General features: G+C 31.4%; 3 protein-coding genes across 3 annotated transcripts; 2 read left to right on the top strand and 1 right to left on the bottom strand.

Moving 5' to 3' along the window:
* The first annotated feature begins 320 nt into the window (after positions 1 to 320).
* Positions 321 to 758, top strand: LOC102670392 (zinc finger protein 6). The gene has a single exon (XM_006584377.1). The coding sequence runs from the start codon at positions 321 to 323 to the stop codon at positions 756 to 758; it is 438 nt and encodes a 145-aa protein (XP_006584440.1).
* A 4,728-nt stretch (positions 759 to 5,486) lies between these two features.
* Positions 5,487 to 11,575, top strand: LOC102660038 (uncharacterized). Its single transcript, XM_006583948.4, has 6 exons — positions 5,487 to 5,713; positions 7,749 to 7,892; positions 8,029 to 8,087; positions 8,176 to 10,038; positions 10,529 to 10,689; positions 10,810 to 11,575. The coding sequence occupies exons 2-6, from the start codon at positions 7,772 to 7,774 to the stop codon at positions 11,420 to 11,422; spliced, it is 2,817 nt and encodes a 938-aa protein (XP_006584011.1). The 5' UTR covers positions 5,487 to 5,713; positions 7,749 to 7,771; the 3' UTR covers positions 11,423 to 11,575.
* A 1,718-nt stretch (positions 11,576 to 13,293) lies between these two features.
* Positions 13,294 to 16,033, bottom strand: LOC100795019 (transcription factor MYB111). The gene is made up of 3 exons (XM_003528576.5): positions 15,755 to 16,033; positions 15,375 to 15,504; positions 13,294 to 14,340 (listed from the first exon to the last, which is right to left on the bottom strand). The coding sequence occupies exons 1-3, from the start codon at positions 15,885 to 15,887 to the stop codon at positions 13,590 to 13,592; spliced, it is 1,014 nt and encodes a 337-aa protein (XP_003528624.1). The 5' UTR covers positions 15,888 to 16,033; the 3' UTR covers positions 13,294 to 13,589.
* Between the last annotated feature and the right edge of the window lie 5,276 nt (positions 16,034 to 21,309).

Below are 21,309 nucleotides of genomic sequence, written 5' to 3'. Positions count from 1 at the left end.
ATCTGTTGGGATATTCTCTCTCTTATTTTCCAGTTGAAATAAAGGTTTCATTCTCTTTTAAATGATAATAGTAACTTCTTTATTATTGAAAAAGAAAAGGACAAAAAAGTGGGGGCATGAATTCGATTTCACCTAATGTAGTGGGGGCCTAAACTGGAGACCATCTCATATATAGACACGATACATATAAATATATGTGTCGTATATATGGGAATCTTCATATATCATATATATAGTTAGTAATGTATTATGATTTATGAATGAAACAAAACAAGCATATGAGATCCATATATACCCCCTTTCATCTCTCAAAGTTAAAGATGAAGCTATTTGGTTTCCCCTTGAAGGGTTCGGGTTCCATCAGTATTAGTGAGGACACACCATGTGTCGACGATGGAGGTGGCAAGAAATTCAAGTGCCGCTACTGTCGTCGCCAATTTGCCAATTCTCAAGCACTAGGAGGCCACCAAAATGCGCACAGGAGAGAACGTGCTAAGCTAGCCCAGTTCAAATATCTTCTCCGTCTTCAACAACATGATCAGTACCATCATCATAGGTTCAACCAAGCATCAAATGCTTCACCTAGTGTTAGTGATGCTAGTGCAACAACTAGTGCTGCAGCTTTGTTTCAATTTCATAGTGCAGCTGCTGCAGGGTCATCACATCTTGGGACACTGCTCCTGCAAGTACCAGCTGGTGGCAACGATGTGGATCTCAACCTCAGATTAGCTTGCTCCTCAGAGAACTTGAAGAACTGAACCCCCTTTGTGCATATCAGATAATTAACCCATCTTCTTTTAGGTCTTGGGTACATAGATATATGGACCTTAATTAATTAAGAGGTAACTATATATTTACCCTAAGTTCTCTTGAGGCTTGTGCTGCCCTTTCACTTTAGTACCTTTCTTTGTTCAAGGAATATCTTCCTTAATTACTTTGATTTACACACACACACACATATAGACCCACAAAAAATCTGTAAAGATGTTGAAGTAATATAAATAAGTGTATTTTCTTAACTAAAGAAGGGTCATTCTAGTAGCCAATATAATTTATATCGTACGTTATAGTTAAGTTGTTTTATTTCTCCTTGTTGTGAATCACTAGCTCTTTTAGAAAAAAAGGCTGCTACTGATCAGAGTTTGGACGTGATTGTGAGGGAGGGGGCATTATGTTTCTATAATGTGTCAGTAGTCAGGGTGTAGTTAGATTTCTTTTAATAGGTTCTTATTTTGTTTCTGTGATGTGCCAAAGTTTTTAAATTTCCTTGTTTAATTTGATGAGGTTTATTATAGCTTAAATGCTTAACTGTCATGGTTGTGGATTTTAATATATACTTGTACCAACATATATCTGAGATCAGGTTACAGTACACTGATCGAGTACACTCCTCTAATGTTATTACTTAAGAAAGTAGAACCAAAAGATGGAAGAGATTCATTAGATGTTGGGAGAAGTAAAGTTGAACAATTAATGCATGTTTTGTTTTTAGTTGAAAATGTCATTATCTGTATTTCAATGTAAATTCAATAAATAAAACTAAAATAAGTACAAAAATAAAAGTTTTGATTTGTTGCTAAAATTAATTTTGCGTCAAACATAATTTTATAATTACAAACAAATGACAATTATGATAGCAATATTTCATTTGAAACATATAAGGTTTTATTGTCGATCGGTGCGCTTGAAAATCTCTTTTAACCAGAATTATATGTAACTATAGTTGTGATGAGTACCTATTCTTTTTTATATGTCAACGACTTTCTTTGAAGCAAGTTAATTTACTTCATTGAAAAATTGCATTATTAGACTCAGTTTTGAGAAGCCTAGCTACTTCTAGCTAGGTGCATGTAAGAGGATAATCATCGGATGAAACGAATCTCTTTAATTTTGCAACACTTAAATGAGATATATATTATAGTGTTTGGTGAGAGATAATCGCGTGAGGCTTGAGATTAATTAGAGTTCCACAAATATTTGGAATGTAACCTAATCATAATTCCAATTATATATAACTCTTTGTAAACACAGTATTTTGGGTCCTTAACGTAAATAAGATGGCACAAGCTTTACATAAGTATTTCTTTTTTGGTCTAGTGCCATGTCTTTGATACCAAAATGGAAGATGCATAAATTTTAGACCGGCAATTGTCTCGTGAAATTCTTGTTCATTCAGTGATGTAAAATTTTCTCTGTTCTTATTTGGGATATACGGGGATTATCACATTAGGAATTTTTGAGTTTGGGATTTTGTTTTTATATCAGAAAACAAATTTAAGTACAAGAAAATGACACAGCGTGCATGTATCTTATAGCTAGGTAGATACACAGAGAGAGACTATGTATGTGTGTACACATTATTTTTGAAATATAAGTGAGTATATAAGCACCGATGGTTATATATAATATATTCTTTCTTTTAACAGATACAAGTATCATTATGTTAAAACGGAATTTGATAGAAAACACGTTCGTCTGTTTTTGACGATAATACCTTTTTTCTAAATCAAATCATGAAGCGTTTTCAAAATTTTGGAGAAAAATATGAAAATTTATTCCTATAATATTAGATTAGAATACACTAGAGAGCTGAACTCTCACCCCTTTAGTCTCCTACTGTTTTAATTAGTTTGTGTTTGAGTTTAAGTTAAATAATCTAGAATCACATTAAAATGCAAACACATCAATCTAATGGCAGATAATTATTGTCCATAATGGACTACTTGATAGGTGATATCCCGAAGCAATGACCAATAACAGATAATTCAAGATCACCTAATAATTTCTTTTACTTTTTATGTGTCAAAAAAAGCTCACAGGGACTACGTATAAGTGACCCATCAAATGAGGCTGGCTTTGCACCTAACACCTAGCGTGTCCTTGCACAACTATACAGATGCAGGGGATACCATGTTTCAAGCTCCGAATCAACCACTTTATTGTTGTTGCTGGGAATTTACTCAACGCTGGAAGAAAATAACAATACCAGAAAGAAATAACATGTGATGAAAGGAAAACGATACAGGAAGTTTCTCTTCGTAAATCTTCTTAATTTATCTTTGATTTCTACAATTTAAACAAAGAAAGATATCTAACAATTCGTTGTTCCCAATGGTTTCGGTTCGGTGACAAATAAAAAAACAAAAAAGATAAACAGTGACAGACAGATAACGGCTATCAGTTACATATAAATTTTATTGTTTTATAGTGTGTCTTTTTTTATTTTTATTTTTATGGGTTATATTGTTTTATTGTTTAGCTTTATATTTTTCAGTTTTTTAATTCTCATATATACTATATATATGGTGATTATCATTTATCACTCTCATCCTCTACTTATTTACCACTATTATTTGTATATCACTATTTTTAATATTATTATTATCATTATTATTTTTACTATTTTTAGATATATTGTAATCGTTACTTATTATTGTTTCTATCTCTCGTTATTCTCTTATTATTTACAGTATTATCATTGTTATCATCATTGATAAATTATTAGTGTTATTAAGGTATTTTTTATAACTGAAAATTATAAACCAAAATTATTTTTTTTAATTTTTATTTTAAAAATTGATATTTAGAAACTAATATGAAAAACTTAACAAATTACAATCGCTACGAATAGCCAATAAATAATTTTCAAATAAGTTCATTATCTTTCAAAACTCATATGAATCGCATACTAAATTTTGATGCGATCACATAAATCTTCCTGCACTCTGAGTTTGACCACAAGGAAAGGAAACAATATATGCTGGATACACAGATTTGGTATCATTTGAACTCCTTTTCAAACTTATTATACCAAACAAATGAAGGATCTTGTCCATATACCTCTCTTTCTCCTTCTTTCAATGGAATTTACGCAAAACAAACAAAACACGGTCTCTAGACCCAAAAGGAAAGCTATCGCTAGGGCAAATTAAAACTAGACCTCGTCAATTTCCTAAAACGAACCATGCATCTAGTCAAACATGTCAAAAACTCAATTAACTACTAGAGAACATGTGAAGAATCAATAAAACTAATTGAAAAAAAGAGTAAATAAAGATCCACACACACACACACACTATATATATATATATATATATATATATATATATATATATATATATAAATAAGGTACAAGTATAAATTGTTAATATTTAAATTATTATTATTAATAAAATTTAATATAATGCCTTTGTATTAATTTAAAATGCAAATTAAGATTGAACTAAACTCTGAACACAAATTAAATTTGGACCTTTTTAGTCCAATTCTATCATGATCCAATTTAGGCTTAGCCTTCAAAATCCTTAAAAACTTAAATCTTTTTTATTATTTTGTATTCTAGCTCACTCCGGATCCTTTCATAACAGTCTTATGTGATTAACTTCACATATTATTTCAGTTTTTAAAATTTTGAAAATTTTAATTGAAAATCACCTTAAATGCAACCTAAAGTTAGTTTCTAAATCACTATGCTTTAGGCTTCGTGCGTCATGTCTGATAAGTATATATATAAGTATTTTGTTTTTAAATTTTAGACTAAAATATCATCTTATCAATTATGTTTTTGCATTTTTTTATATTGATCATTTATATTTTAAAAATATTATTTTGATTATTTATGTTTGGGAAGGAACCTAAACTTATTCTACCATCCATAAAATAATGAATAATGAAGTGGCGTTGATTTATTAAATTTTTTAACAGTTTATTTTCTGAGGGTTCAAAACTACAAAAAAAAAATAATAATACTTGTTTCAAACATTTAATAGGTATTAAAAAAATTTAGTTGGATCTGGGTTATAATAAATTTTAATGATTTTTAACTATAAGAAATTGTTTAATAATGTACTTAGTTTAAATAATTTTTTATTTAATTTTAAAATTTTATATACTTAACATATTCTTATCAAATAGAATTGTATTTATCATATATTTTCCATTAATAATTAATTTAATTTATTTTTTATTTATAATTTAAATTAACTATCCGTATAATGTTTGTGAATTTTATTATTTTTCAACAATTATTGGATTATGCACACGTGTAAGGATATATAACTCATTAAAATTGTATTATTCATGAAAAAGTACTAACTTTTACACATGTCAAATAGACAAATACTGAATAAAGTATGTTAGAAAAAGAATCCAAGTTAATAAATTTTATTACATTACAAAAATTAAATTCGATTTTTAAACATAATATTCTTCTTCATCTCACTGTATATCTCATTTTTTTTAATTTACTATTTCACTCTAAGTCTTCAAACTATTATTATTTAAAAAATGATCAGTGACCTAATTTGAAGACGATTAGACGAACAATAGTACAAAGATGTTTTTTTGTGTGTAATACAAAAATATGTTGTACACGTGGCAGTCAATAACGGGCACGTAAAAAATTCTGTCTGGAATTTGAAATCTCATAGACGTTATAAACTGTGCTCATTTTCTCACAAGCAATTATGCCAAAAAGGTCTCTTTTTTTCAAACAAACATTTCTCTGGACATAAAAGGCATTTAATTTCTGTTTCTATTTACTGCTTGAACGTTGAACTGCACCTTCTCACTGGTTCTTCAGTTCACCTCAAATTTAATGCATTTTCTATCAACAACAACTTCAGTGTTTTTTTTGTCTCACTCAAAACCTGTGTGTTCTGGCGGTGATTGCTACAGACCTCAATACTTTGTTCATGCATCTCGCCGTTTTAATGTATGCTCTCTTATTCGAATGCCTCTGTAAAGTTTGGTTCTTTTCTTCGTTTTCTTTAATGGGTTCTTGTCTCTTTTTTTTTCTGCTGGCTTATGAGATTCTTTTTTCCTTTTTATTTGGCTACTGCGTGTTGATCATTTCATAGATGGGATAGAATTTATAATCGGAATGGGTAAGAGAAGTATATAAGCATATCTTGTACATGCCTCTGTTTCCTCTTCTCCATTATGGATCATTGGAAAGGTGTGGGTTTTACTCAGATATCTAAGATCAGCAAAAACTTTTGTTTTCTCACCAATATTAAACTATCTTTCGTTTTAATTAAGGATCATATGTTTATACTTGATTTTAGCTCAAATTCAGTAAAGGATCTTTAGATTTTTCTACTTGATCAGTTGAATCGGGATTGGAAGATATACGGATATTGGTTACCTTTAAGTTCATAAATTGAGTAATGTCCGGAACCATGTGAGATTCTATTGTCTGGGTAGTGAAAAGTCATGGTTTTGACTCTAGTAACATGAGCAAAGAGATTTGGTCAACTCGTGTCCGGTTGCCTACCTCCAAAACAAACTTAGAGATTTAGTTGGTTTAGATTGCATCATTAAATAATTGATTAGTTCATCTGTTCCTGGTATGTTGTTGTTGAGGATTGAGACATGCTTTCCTTTTCAGTCATTTTATGTTTGGATTTATGGAAAGTGATGGAATGAAATAGGAGTAGTTTGTATGTTTGCACTAAATTGTCTCAAGTAGTAATCAGAAGTCCGAGTGTCGAATTCACATACTTAAATTGATGTATACCCAATTTACAAGAAAGAGATAAGGAATTACAATAGAGATAAGAACAAAAAAAGAATTTGAAATTAGAAAGACAAGAGCGATAAAATTAATAAGATTAAATGCGGACGATATTTAAATATGTTGAGGTCTAGCATGCCTAACTATCCTTGATGCAATGCTAATGTTTTTTCAATTTTCACTCACATCTACTAAGACACTCAACTCTGATCTCTCGTGATGAAGAGTCTAATTTATTTATTCTCTCTTCCAAATCCCTTTCTAAAGGATGAATAGTAAATCACATGAAACATGGAGATGTATGCAGAGGCAAAACAAACTCACTCTATTCCTAGCAATGAATTATTTAGATGTCTTTTCCTAGTTTTTTAGAAATTACCATTTCCTACTATAACCCATAAAACTAATGCATAGATTATCAGCCCATTCAATAAAGATGAAGAGCAGAAAAGCAAAAGAAGCAATAGAAATAGAAAGGGGTTGGATGACTAAAAGAAAGAAAGGAAGGGATGACTAAAGAAGGAGGGTTTCCCTTGAGGGATGGACTCTTTGGATATCTTCAATAGAGATATGAGAGTGGATGTGTCTTTCACTTATGTTTCCTACTCCTTTTATGGGTTTAAGGTAGCTTACTTTTCACATTGACTTCGCGTTAAGTGCGCCTTTGGCCTTCTTCTCGCTAAATTGTGGCTCGCTAAGCGCGGGTGAGCGCTAAGGTTGGATAGCGAACTGTCTAATTCTTCCAACTTTTATCCAAGACTTTTTCTTCTAGTTTTTGCATTAATTTTCTTCTAAAACACTTGAAAACTTTTTCTTTTGACTTCTGCTAATAAAAAATTGCAAGATGTTAATTTTTTTATTATTTCATTAAAAAACAATAGCAAAGTAAAGAAATTGCAATCATTATTAACCAAAATTGACTATCAATTTAACTCAAATTTTGAAGTTATCACTGTTTGGATTATTTAATTTATAGGATGGAATGGAATGGAATCTATTCTATTCAATACCGCTTTTTATATTATTTCATTTGCCTGTCAAACAATGGAATAAAAACTTTCCTCCATTCCATCTTGACTAAAGATATCACAACAATGGTATGGTAATTTTATTCATCCCATCGCATTCCATCCATCTCGAAACACAGCTTTAACTTTGGATGGATTATAGATTGTATTTCTTGCTCGACTAACAGCATTTCCCTTTCTTTTTCTTTCATCAATATATCATGAAGGTTTACTAAATTCTGCTTAGAAAATGAGAGTTGAGAAAGAAGGAGCAAAAAATGAAGGCAGATACGTTGGTGGTTTCTTCTACTTGTTTGACTGGACCTCAAAATCTCGTAAGAAATTATTTGCAGCCAAGTCAGATTTGCCAGGTACATGTTCAGAGGTTCTGCTTATTTAGAATGTGATGATTGTCTCTATTGTCAATTGTAGTACTTGAATAAAGTTGTATTGATCTATTCATTTATTGTTTTGCTTTTGGTCTTTTTTTATCTTCATCATTTGCAGAGTCCTCGAAACAGAGAAGAAAAGTTGATGGCAACATGGCAATGATGCTGCCCTATCTGGTATATCACTATCAGTTGTGCTCCCAATTTTTATTTTATATATTTTGTAATGAAACTTTATCAGTTACTACTTTTTTAATTCTTTCAGGTGGATGATGATGAAATTGGAGTAGGGAAATGTATTAGAGAAAGTAGTGATCATATTTGTGCTTCATCTGTTATAGATGATGAATCTTGTGGAACAAGGGCCCCTGGTGTGATTGGCAGGCTTATGGGGTTAGATTCATTGCCCTCTTCCAGTTTTCCAGATCCTTGTTCTACCCCATACTTTGACAGCCAATCTCTTCAAGATGTGCAGTACTGGAGAACAGAATTTAATCATCTGCATGACCATCAGATCCTGTATTCTGGAAAGCTGATTGAAAAAGCTGAGGGATCTTCTTGGAAATTCATGGAGGCAAAGCCTCAACAGACCCGTAGCAGGCCGATTGAAAAGTTTCAAACAGAAGTAATGCCTCCCAAATCAGCTAAATCTATTCCTCTAACACACCATAAACTTTTGTCCCCAATTAAGAGCCCTGGCTTTGTTCCAGCAAATAATGCTACTTATATAATGGAGGCTGCTGCAAGAATTATTGAACCTGGCCCCCAAGCTACTACAAAGGATAAAACACCTCTGGTAGCATCATCAACTGTATCATTGAGGGTTAGAGATCTTAAAGAAAAACTGGAAGCCTCACAAAAAGGACCTCTAATTGGGTCATCTTCGCTGACTTCTAGAGTTAGAGATCTAAAAGAAAAAAGAGAAACTTCTCATAGAACTAGCAGGCTTTTGGAACCTTCTCAAAGGTCGGCTGAGTCTAATGATGCCAAGTATCTAAAGGGACAATCTTTCAACATAAGTTGGAATGGATCTGTGGATACACAAGTCAGATCATCTTCTCAAGCAGAAGAAGATTCTTCTTTGAAAAATAAAGGGAAGTCTATTTCACTTGCAATCCAAGCAAAAGTGAATGTTCAAAGAAGGGAAGGCTTGAGCCTTAGTAGGGGAAAAAGTTTGGTGGAGCAGAAAGAACAATGTGACATTAAAACCCCCCAGCAGCCTCTGAAGGCTAATGTTAAAAAAAAATTGCATAAGAAATCCTCTGGCCAAGATGCTTCTGGTGTTCTCAGGCAGAATAATCTGAAACAGAATTGTTCTACGGATAAAGACAAACTACCATCAAAGCCATTGGTTTCCAATTCGAACAGTAGAAAAGTTGTGACTGGGGATTCCTCTTGTGGACATCATAGAAGCTCTAGTAGTAAATCCATTGCAAAATCTAAAGTTGGGCCCAAAAAATCATCCATGAATGTGACAGATAGTGAAAAGGAAGTTTTGTATACCCGTACCAACAATTTCCCAAGGAAGAAGAGGTCCACAGACAGGGACTGGAATGATAGGGTTGTTGATAATTTGTTTATTGACAAAACTCAGAAGCCTGTTCAGTCTAATCTAGTTAGTAATAAACAACATGATGGGGCTGAAGAAGTCAAAAGTAAAGACATGGATGTAGTTTCCTTCACATTTACCACGCCATTGACAAGATGCAATTCTGGTTTTGAGACATCTGGACAAACTGGCCTGAAGACTAATAGCCTTTCCTTGGATCAGCATATTAGAAGAGTGTTGCTTGACAATGAAACTGATATTACAAGGTTTCCAGTAGGATACAATGCTATTGGTGGTGATTCCTTAGCTATCCTTTTGGATCAGAAGCTGAGGGAATTAACATACGGAGTTGAGAATTCTTGTGATGACTCCGTCAAAGCAAGGTCACCTTCCAGTACTGTACCAAAATCTAAAGATCTGGTTCCCACCCTTAATTCAGTTAACCTCTTTCAACAGTTGCAACAGAAGAAAAACCAAGACATGATGTGTTCAGATAAGTCAGATAAGTTATTCAGTAGCCATGAATGTGACATTTCCTTCACTTGTCTTCCAGAAATATCATCCAAGCACAGACTCTGGGTATGTGAGAATATTTTAGCTTTTGTTGTTAATTGTTATTATCCTCTTCAAGGCATGTATGGAGTATGGACAATATCAGGACCCCAGTTAAGTTTCCACACAATGAAAATTTAGGCCTGCCTTATACTGGTTAAATTTGGATGAGATAAATTAATTCCCCATTTCCCAAGAAGAAAAAAGGTTATAGGAAATTTGGAATGGGTATACTTGACAATATAAATCATTTGAAAAATAAACATATTCGTTGTTCCGTAGCATATCATAATCATTGTTTAACTCAAATCGTAAATGGCTATTTTTTATGAAGTTAATGTGAAACTGAATTTGGGGTGTCAAAATAAAATATGGTTAGAACTACAAGTTGTAGCAAAATACCATTGAAAGTATCAATTGCGTCATATTGTAGAATCACCCTAATGTGATTGGAGGCATAATAATCCTTATGATTGTTGTACCATTGAATGGTTAACTAACTCAACATATTTTACAGGTTGATAAGATGGAGGAGTGTAAGATCAATCCTATGGAAGCAGAGTTATTCAGTCCCAGACAGCCAAGTTCAATGTCTGTTCTTGACCCTTCCTTCTCTACTCAAAGCTGTGAATCTCCATTCAGCACAAATGCTGCTAGTTCAGAAGATCAAAACAGAAGGTAAAAGTGGCTTTTATGTTTCTGCTTGAATATAGACAATAACATTATTCCTTTTAAGATGAGTTATTTCATGAGTCAAGTCAGGACTGGAATGCTAATCTTTACTATATCTACTTTCAGGAAGCAAGTTGTGGGCTCAGGAAGTGGCTTGAATTCCTCATGGAAGTACCATCATGCAGAGGCTGATACAGAATTGTTTGATTCAGCATCAAGTTCGACCGTGCTAAAGAAACAAGCAAGTACAAGGGAGTTAGATTATGTGAATGATATATTGTGTAATGTGGAGTTGATGTACATGGACTTTTCTCTTGGTAGAGCACGTGACATTGTGAACCCTCATCTGTTCAACCAGTTGGAAAGTCGAAGAGGAAGAAGGTTTGAGAGTGATGGTGGTGAGTGTAGGATGAGAAGGAAAATAATATTTGATTGTGTGAGTGAGTGTTTGGACTTAAGATGCAGGCGTTATGTTGGTGGGGGGTACAAAATGTGGGCCAAAGGGGTTGCAATGGTGAGAAGAAATGAATGGTTGGCAAGGAAAGTGTACAAGGAAATTTCAAGTTGGAGGGATATGGGGGATTCAATGGTGGATGAACTCGTAGATAGGGACATGAGCATCGAATATGGGCGATGGCTAGATTTTGAGGTTGATACTTTTCAACTTGGTGCACTGGTTGAAGACCAAATATTTAATTCTTTGGTCGATGACTTCGTTGCTGAAATCCTGCAATTATGACACACCTCAATCAATGATTGTGATTTTCTGGCTGTGTGAAATTTGATTTTTAGGTTTCCCACTGAATTATAATTACTGTGTGTGCCAGCCCCTCCACATGGCATCTCTATAAATAAGTTGACCAAATATTTTATTGTGGTTGATGATTTCGTTGCTGAGACCTGAGAGACTAGAGACAAATGTCTTGCTTTCCTTAACCCCCTCCCCCTTTTTTTGAACCTAGGATTTCCTTTGGCTCTTACTAATAACATATTAATATCTCAGGTATTAAGATTTATTTAAAATATAATTTCTTCCAATAAATATTTTGCATACAAAAACGTCAAAATTGAACACTTCATCATCCTTAAGAGATATGATTATTCATCAACTACAACAAACCATAATGGTGCTTTAGTCTTAATATTTTCTGTTCTCATTCATCCATTTAAAAGAAAAAGAAAAAATGTTCTTTCTTAAAAATTTAAGGTAACATTAAATACAAATTTTTAACATATCCTTTAATGTAAAAAAAATATTGAAAAATATATCATTGTTATAAATATACTTCTATCATGTTTAATATCAATAAAAATCTTCCATTTATTGAATTCGTAATCATGGCTCTAAGAGTCAAGGATAGAAAAACCGAATGAATGATACCTATTTTATCAATAAAATTTGACACAATTGAAAAGTGCGTAAAAACCTTGACAAGAATTTGATTCCTTAGAAGTGTAAATGAAAAAAAAATTATATTGAAAGATGCTATAACTATTTAGTAATTTCCAAGTCTTGAAGGAGATTAGTCTTGGACTTTGTTTGAGAGACACTCCTAGAGCTAGCATGCACAAAAAAATGTATATTTACTTCCTTTTATAGGTTTGAATTAATGATACACAAAAATATATTAAATGTAAGTTTTGCTTGAGAATAATTTTAGAAAACAATAAATATAAGAATATTTTTAAATATGAGAGATTTTTAAATTAATGAAAGGTGATGTCTTTTCATGAAAGTGTGTATTTAAATGTAAATGTTTTTTTTTCTTTCAGGAAAGTATACGCGTATATTCATTAAAAGATGTATATTAAAGATTGTATCTTTTTTTATGAAATGATGTGTCTCTTTAAACAGTTCTATCATCTTGTGAAAATATAAGATAATTTATAATCATGAAACGTTTCTCGTGGGAAAAAAACATATAATGATTTATAAAGAGTTGTTTCTCTTTACCAAAATTCACGAGATACTTTATATATAAAAACAATATAAATTACCTCTTTTTTTTAACCTTGTATGCATAGAATTTTTTTTATCGTTACTCATAATCTTGATTGTTTTGTGGGTGTAGAAACCAAATCAAGAAACTCCATTGTATCACAAAGAAAATTCATCATTACACCTATTGCATTCATCAATTTTTGCAAAATTTAGTGAGGGAAAATCAAATCTAAAATTTAGTTTTCCACATGCACACACGCACCTTGAATCGTGAGTGTCCTTAAGAGGGAAGAGATAAAAAAGAGGGGAAAAAATGTTTGAAAGTGATATATAATTAGAAGGAAAAAAATAATAAAAGGAGTATAAGACAGGTGTCCATTAAAAACAAAAAAGACAGGCGTAAAAATATAATTCAAATTGATTAGAAAGTAGCTATAAGGTTTAGTTTTGCTATCATGACCCAATTGCTCATCTTTTGCAACTTACATTCTATTAATTTTGAATGTATCAAAAATTAAAATTAACGGTAAAAATTAAAGTTCATGCTGGTAACCTGATTTGGTAAAATTGAAGTGAAAAAAATAAATCGAAATTAACTATGACAAGCCACTTTAAACTTTCGGACCTTCTTTTGTTTAAAAAAAAGTTGGATAAGAGTTAATATCATATTTTGTCAAAAACTAATTATTCAGAAAATTTGAACTAATTATAAACTCAAATAATACACTGTTCGTTGGTGCATCTTACACTCTTTTGAACAAACAATTTTCACAACATTTTAGAAACATACCAAGATGAATTTTACCATACTCTACAGGCATACAAAACAAGTTTTAGCAATTTTTATGATCTTTTTGCATGGCAACATGCAGAAACTAATAGGTTTTTATCTTCTGATCATAAACTTTTATTACACTACTATATATATGCAAATCATTTCCCCCAATTCACCGCATGCAATGGATCACTGGTAAAAGCCATTTCCTTCATTATGGCCAGTACCCCAAAAGCAATTAGCCACGTTCTGGTTTTCTTCACAAAGATCCCAAGGATTATAGGATTGAACACTACCTTCTAATTGCATATCAGGCCACTGATAATGATGATAGTCATAGACAGAATTCACTGACGAACAGCTAGTGTTCCACTCTCCACTTTCTGCATTTGATGAGCCCTCTCCCATTAGTCCAAAGTTATTTCTAATAAGCCACTCTTCATTATTGGTTAAAACCCCGCCTGGGTTTACGAGCACCCCATTTTCAAACATGCGAGTAAGTTTCATGATTTCATCATCTAACCATTGATAAGGTCCCAAGGCCTCAACTTCATCTATGCTGGGGCATGAAGCAGTTGTGTCATATGTGTTGTCCCCCATCTCACAATAAGCATCCAAACCATAATCTGTTAGGCTCTCCTCATCGTTGAAACTTTGTGAAGTTGCACTTCTTTTGAGCATTGGTTGAACTTGAGGCACTTCGCTTGTGTTATGAGCCACTTTCTTGTCCTCTTGCGTGGCTGGTTGAGTTTTTGTACCTCGACCACCGGTTCTTCTCTTGGATTTAGCAGCTACGTTTACAGCAGCCATGTCAATGGGAGGGAGGGACTCATTTAAGGACTTCATGAAGCAGTAAATCTTTCTCCTCAAATGGGAATTCCAATAGTTCTTTATTTCATTGTCCGTGCGACCTGGTAAATGTCCTGCTATTACAGACCACCTACAACCAAACAATTTCAAAATTAGATTAACACAAAAGATCATTCAAAATATAAATTCCTTTGTATCTAATCATGTGTTACTAAACTCAATTCAGAAAAAAAGTAGGAAAGAATAAATGAAAACGAGAAAAGGGCATCTTTATATTCCCCACCCTTGGAATGTTCAAGAATAAATGCAAATTACCCATTAATGCTTATTCATCTTCAGGATGATAAAAACAAATTAAACAACATGCGTAGTTTGCATTGTCGATATTTCAAATGGTTGGTGAGAATTGAGAAAGAAGGGTTGTAGGAGCTTGTAATGAACAAATTAAGTCACTTCGGTATTTCTTGTGCTTGAGTTTTTATTTTTTTAATAAATCTTGATCTCTTAGCTTTTAAAAAAAAATGAACAAATTAAGCTTTTAAAATTGATTATTCACGACACAGTATTAGGGTGAGCGTCAGTTACTAAGTGACTCTAGATTTTGATCGTGATCGTCTCCATCCTTCTAATTAATAAAAGTTGGATTTGATAGCGGGTAAATGGAAGTGGGATGTAGATAGCTTAAACTCATAATAATTAATTTATGCTTGGTTCCTTAATTAATTATAGCAGATTTTAATGTCGGAGAAAGACAAATTTTTTGTTTTATAATTATATGGTCTTGGAGGTGAAACAGTTCCAAGAATCGTTGCTGTTCTTTTGCAGCAAATTCCTTCTGTGGGGTGCCATTCCCAGCCTCAAAGGATTCATTATCATTTTGTGAATAGTTTCAGAATGTTAACTAGGTTTACGAGTTGAATATTTCTTACACGTACCACTGGGGAATATAATATATATAGAAATATTTCTGGTCCTCTCTACTGTTATGATCAATCACTAAACAGCTCATTGGAATTCCATGTTTAACTGAGTATCGATTAATTGAATAAGTGGAGTTCAACAATTCCATATGTTTTGAACAGCAACAGTTAATAACTTAATTGGAAAAAATATTCACAAAGATTAATCAAAAGGACAGTTTGTTTCACGAGGGAAGAGGTGCACCTGTTACCAAGAACAGCATGCAACTTGACAATGATCTCTTCTTCTTGAGGAGTGATGTTGCCTCTCTTCACGTCTGATCTCAAGTAGTTGATCCATCTCAGTCTACAACTTTTTCCACATCTTAACAAACCTTGATAAATACATAGTTCAAATCAATTAACCAATCAATACTAACAACAATAACAAAAAAAAGTTTTATCCCACTAAATGAGGTAAGCTATATATAGATCACTTACAGACCAAAGTTTCAGAGATGTTACCAATAATCAACACAAACACAACATAAAAATCATAACATATATAACACCATGTTATGTGTAAGTATATGTCTTATATACACATATATATGTACATGGAATTATGGATATGTAAATACACACCTGCATTCTTGGGCAAGGAACTCCATGATCCCTCCCCATTTTCTTGGATGTAATCGGTCAAGATCTTATCCTCTTCAGCTGTCCATCTTCCTTTCTTCAACCCCACCTTCTCACAACAAGGAGCTCTCCCCATTGACACTTTTTTTTCTGTCTTAAAAGAATTTTGGGTCACACAGAAGTAAGTGTTGTTGTGTTACTCACTAGATTGGAGTGGGTGATGGCCTTGACAGTGATGAGTAGCTACGGCTACTATTCATGAATGAAAAGTTTAATTTGCATGGGGCTAGCTGCATCCTCACTGTAGCAAATATATAAAGGTAGTGGGAGCATCGACGTGGACGTTTGAAACTAGTAACATTACTCGCAACTAACTAAGTAATGGTTGGTCGAAGTACATAACATAGGTTGAATTTCCTGACAAAAGGGTTGTTTTTGCATGGTAGAGTCTGTTCCTATGTTACCTTTTTTTAATCAGGGTTGCTACTTAATAGGGCCGCCGCTGCCACTTTTCCACCACAAAATCAACTTATAAAAACCTATTTGTTACGATTATTGGATAGGATATACATAACCTGGTTTCTTTTGCCAGCATGGGTGTCAGAATCATAAATGTGGTTTGATTCTGGGGACATACATCAAACCTACTATTGTAACTTTCATTTTTACCTACTTTTTTTTAATGATATATTGTTGGTAGAACTTGTTTGATTGAATATATTATATATTTATGATGTCATCATATCAGTCGATCAATGTAAGTAAAAACAATAGGGTGTTAGAAAAGTTACAACAGACAAGTTCATTTTAAAACTACTAAGAGGTTAGGGCTTATGTGTGTGTGGGACTGTTTGAGTCCACTCTGGAATGGAGATGACATTTGAGATTTGGCTTAATTATACAAAAATGTATTAAAAAATATATTTGGCTTATATTATTTCTTCAGTAAAAATTCAATATGCCAATAGGGTGAGGATATGTAATAAAAGTTACCGTGAAATTGTGTTTTGAAACACTATTTCAGTAGATTTTAATACATATGAAATCGTCTTTTAAAAGATCACTTACTCATTTTTGTTTTTTTTTAAATCTATCCATCATTTCAGTAATTAATTGAAAAAATTACACACTTTAATTAAAAAAAAAAAACGAAATAGTGTAACAGTTACACTGGAGAGCTAGCTAGAGCTAGGTGATGTGTATACTATTGCTCGTTAGCAGTTTCTGGTTCAATCAGTTCAAAGACCGACATCTCCGTTGACATTGATAAACTTTTGTTTTCACACCCAAAATTTGGGCAAAGGGAATTGTTATGCATATATGCTTGATAGAGACGAGGCAGAGGCTCCTAACCAAGAAAAATCAAATGGAAAAGAAATTGAAGAAAACGAGAGGATATATCATATATATTACTTTAGACAACTAGTGGACACAAAGGTTTCAATTTATGGCGCCTCTTTCTGATCTATACTGTAAAGTTCACTTCTCAATTTTGTCTTCTCGCCTCTTGCATGAACTTCACGTCTCTTTCTCTTATGTTTTCAAATCATTTATATTACATTTCATTTTTTAAATATTATTGCATATACTACTATATTCATCAGCTACTTCCCACATATAATACTAGTAATATGCAATTTCATTCTTATTGTTTTTCCGCAACTTTTTCCTAGACCCAACATTCACTGAATCACTGCAGAAAAATGTATACCTGTGACAGATTTGTCGGGAAATAACTACAATGAAACGTGGATATCCGATAGACAAAGCTGCAAAAGTGTAAGAAATGGATCCTCTCCTTCTGGAAAATATAATAAAAAAAGGTTTGATATATAAACACATAATATGTTATTTAATGCTTAAAAATATAAGTATAAATAAAAGAGATAAATTAAAAAAATAAAAGATATTGATAAGGTGTTTAAAATACATAAAGGTATTTATGTATCATTATTAAAAAAGTATTAGATATTTTAAAATTATTAAATATATATTATTTAACTATTTTTATATAACATGTATTCAATGGTAAATAAATGATAGTAAAATACATGTTAAGTTTTTTAATTTATAAGAAAATAATAACATTTTATTATATGTGATGTGATGATTTTTTTTGTCAATGGGACATTTATCTGAAATATTTATAAATTAGTGATGATGATTAATTTTAGTTAAAGAATTAATTAACCACTTTTGGTGTCATCTTGTAATTGTTATTTTTTTTTTTCATTTATAAACAGTTCAGCATGAAAATCTTGCTTATGCAATTCAAATTCTAGAAATCATTTATTTCTAAATCACTTAATAATTTATTTGATAGCATTGAATTAAAAATCAAACTTATAACTAATGTTGTGTTTTTTTGTTCTCAGTCAGTCAGAAATTAATTACAAGAATTTTTTAATTTATTGAATCAGAGATTAATCTATTCATACAGTGTAATTGCCATTTATTCAAAATAATTTTACATATAATGAAAATCATATAAAAAAATATATACGAGAAATAACTAAAAAGAAAAAAAAGTATAAAATAAGATAAATAATATGATGTTAAAATTTGTTTTAAAAAAATATACTGTATGAATTATTTAATTCATTCGTATAATATATCTATTTTGGTCCCATCCTTCTATTTTCTAGAAGATTGGTCCCATCCTTCTTCTTACGGAGATAAATTTATTACCTAAAATAATGACGCAAACGCTTTGAGGAAATAAATGATTTGGTCCCATCTCTCTGGTTAATAAATTTATTACCTAAAACGTGAGCTAGGGTTGTCAATATTGACGAAATAAATTAAATTAATTTTTTGTCCATGATAGGCAGTAAATTTTTTTTTATTAAATTAAAATAATCTCACGCGAATTTAACATGTGCTTGATGGTAAATAAATGAAATTAGTTATATATGGTAGTTTTTACTTTCTATCTCCGTCATTTCTTTGTATATGTACGTTGATATTATTTGACTGAACATTCCTAGTTCGTAAATATAAAGATTAAATATATTACCAAATATATAATTAAACTTGGTTTTAATTTTAATTTTATATTTTAAAGTTTTAAGTTTATTTTTTGTATTTTTTTTCTATAGTGCTGGTCTCGATCATCAACAATGTTATTTTTAAGTAATCATTAAGAGAAATATTTAATTAATTATAGAGACTAAATTTAATTAAATGAAAAAAAAATTGAATCAAAAAGTTATAAGGATTAATTTTTTTAATAAAAAAAATCTAAGACTAAAAGTTAAAATTTTAAAAGTATCTAAATTAAAGTTAAAATTGAGATAAACCATAAGAAAAAAATTTAAAAAATAATCTTAACAATAAAATTTGCCGTTGTGAACCATGTTTAAAATATTCTTATATGAGAAAGGAATTTCCGGATTTGGTATGGTACTCTTGTTTATGGACCTTCCTATACCTAACCCAACCATGCATATAGCACGTGATCTTCTCGTGGAAGAAATTAATAAATAAAGAACTTTGATACATAATGTCAAATAAAAATAAATAAGTACTCCAATTTTACTATTTAACTTCACTTTTAGTATATTGTGTTTAAAATTTTATTAAGAAATTTTCAGAAAGTTATTTTTAAATAAAAAAACAAACATGCACGTAAACAAAGTAAATAAACACTTGAATATTAATTATCACATTAAAATAATTCCTTCTTATAAGTCTTTTTTTATCTTTACAAGTAAATAAACACTTGAATATTAATAGTAAGAGTATTTTTACTCTCAACTAATTAGAAATCATTCTTAATATGTGATTAGACGATAAAAAAATAAATAAATCTGTATACTTTGTCACATATTATTTATTCTAGATACAATCTAATAAAAAAAATCTAACAACACAGCATCCAATATATTTTTTACCTGAAATTTATGAAAAGTCACGAAATTATATTATGTGTGAATTCATTAAATAACCTACATGACTTCATAAGTCCTCCTAATGGAAAGTTTGTGTTAAATAATGTTACTTTCACTTCTCTAACCTAGCTAGTTGGGTTAAATCAACATACAGTATTTGTTAATTTAGTGAATTTGTCGACATCAATGACACTTCATTCTGGGCAAATTTTATTTAATTGGATCACATGCCACCTAGCATAAGGTGAGAGATATGGCTGTGCGACATGTCCATTTTTTGTTAATAGAATGAGAGTGAGTATTATAATGTAAATATATAGAAAGCATTCATGTAGCATAGCTAGCTGTTCAATAAAAGAAATAAATGAACAAAAGAAGAACAGTGCTATCGTGTATGGCCATGTTTTCAGTGGTCATAGAACTTGTCGACTATCGTAGTAATTGCTGTGCCTAACGTTTACTTACTCCAACCCAAAAATAAACTCAGTACTACGTGTGATTTCTTGCCAATATGGAGCCACAGGGCAAACTTTAGAATAATATATATGCACAGTTGTTTGCAATTGATGCTTGAATAGATTAAGAAGAGTAGGTTCTCCTGGTGGTTTTGAAGAATGTTAACTGGAGATAAATTAATAGAAATTTGAGCAATGAAATCTAAGCTTTCTTTTCTTTGGATGATGGCATTAATCACAACAAGTTTTAGTATGTACTAAATTTTTTAATAAATTAAAAGGCTTTCCCTAGGACACCTTGAATTGAACATATACTAGTATATGGTTTCTCTGAATCCTTGATCACTGTGTGATCTTTTTAAGAGCCAAAGTAGATGTGTTATTTATGGACTTTTATGTGGTTGCAAATTCTTTTAGTTTTTCTTTTGTATTTTTTATTTGATTTCCTCCATCATATAGAAACTAATATAATAATTTGGGAGTGTGTGTTTACCTATCTCGGGCTGAACGACTGACTGTGTTGTTATTAAAATATAATAATATATAATAAAAATCTAAAATACAATGAGATGGCACACTGTGTGGATCACATTTCATGGTGTTTGGCTAGCCAAGTTTCTCCATAGTGTCACACGAATCTTCCATTTCAAAAACTTCAAGAGAAAATGGAATGTGATGTCAGAATAAACAACTTGAAACGAGAATTTGATTAATTAAAAAATATTTCAGCTTTTAATAAGAGATGAACATCTTGTAATTTTTCAAAAATATTTGTAGCGACATAACCACGATCTTTACGATCAAAGTTACCAGGTAGTTGAATCGTTTTTGGTTTAAGTATGGATCACGTAGAAAATTTATTTGAACAAAAACGAAGAGAAAACAATCTCTCTTCACAACTAATAATCATTTATACGTAGTAAAGAATAGTTATTTAAAAGAGTAAAGAAAGATACATTTCGTGAAGTCTAAATAAGCTAAGTTATTAATATTGACACCAAACAATTTTATTAAAAAATTGCTTCAATTATTTTTCCCATTGGTATATTCCGTGGAAGGCGTGTAGCAGTCCAATGGGGAAGGGACCAATCAAGCAATTTATTAGAGGGGACCGTTTGTGTACATTAGTCAAACATAGAAGAAACGTATATTAAATTTGGAGTTATGATTTCTCTTAAAATCTTGCAGCTGGCAATCCATGAAACCCTAACTG

This window comes from Glycine max, chromosome 7 (genome assembly GCF_000004515.6).
Source record: "Glycine max cultivar Williams 82 chromosome 7, Glycine_max_v4.0, whole genome shotgun sequence".
Taxonomy (NCBI): Eukaryota; Viridiplantae; Streptophyta; class Magnoliopsida; order Fabales; family Fabaceae; genus Glycine; species Glycine max.
Note: the sequence above shows the minus strand (reverse complement) of the source record. Positions and strands in the feature narration are given on the sequence as shown.

What these genes read in the sequence shown, in the direction of transcription:
- LOC102670392 (XM_006584377.1), top strand. Translation starts at nt 321, where the DNA reads ATGAAGCTATTTGGTTTCCCCTTGAAGGGTTCGGGTTCCATCAGTATT.
- LOC102660038 (XM_006583948.4), top strand. Translation starts at nt 7,772, where the DNA reads ATGAGAGTTGAGAAAGAAGGAGCAAAAAATGAAGGCAGATACGTTGGT. An exon ending in AGCCAAGTCAGATTTGCCAG is followed by an intron (nt 7,893 to 8,028) that starts GTACATGTTCAG and finishes CATCATTTGCAG; the next exon opens with AGTCCTCGAAACAGAGAAGA. An exon ending in TCAGAAGATCAAAACAGAAG is followed by an intron (nt 10,690 to 10,809) that starts GTAAAAGTGGCT and finishes ATCTACTTTCAG; the next exon opens with GAAGCAAGTTGTGGGCTCAG.
- LOC100795019 (XM_003528576.5), bottom strand. Translation starts at nt 15,887, where the DNA reads ATGGGGAGAGCTCCTTGTTGTGAGAAGGTGGGGTTGAAGAAAGGAAGA. An exon ending in TTCCTTGCCCAAGAATGCAG is followed by an intron (nt 15,505 to 15,754) that starts GTGTGTATTTAC and finishes GTATTTATCAAG; the next exon opens with GTTTGTTAAGATGTGGAAAA. An exon ending in CATGCTGTTCTTGGTAACAG is followed by an intron (nt 14,341 to 15,374) that starts GTGCACCTCTTC and finishes GTTTGGTTGTAG; the next exon opens with GTGGTCTGTAATAGCAGGAC.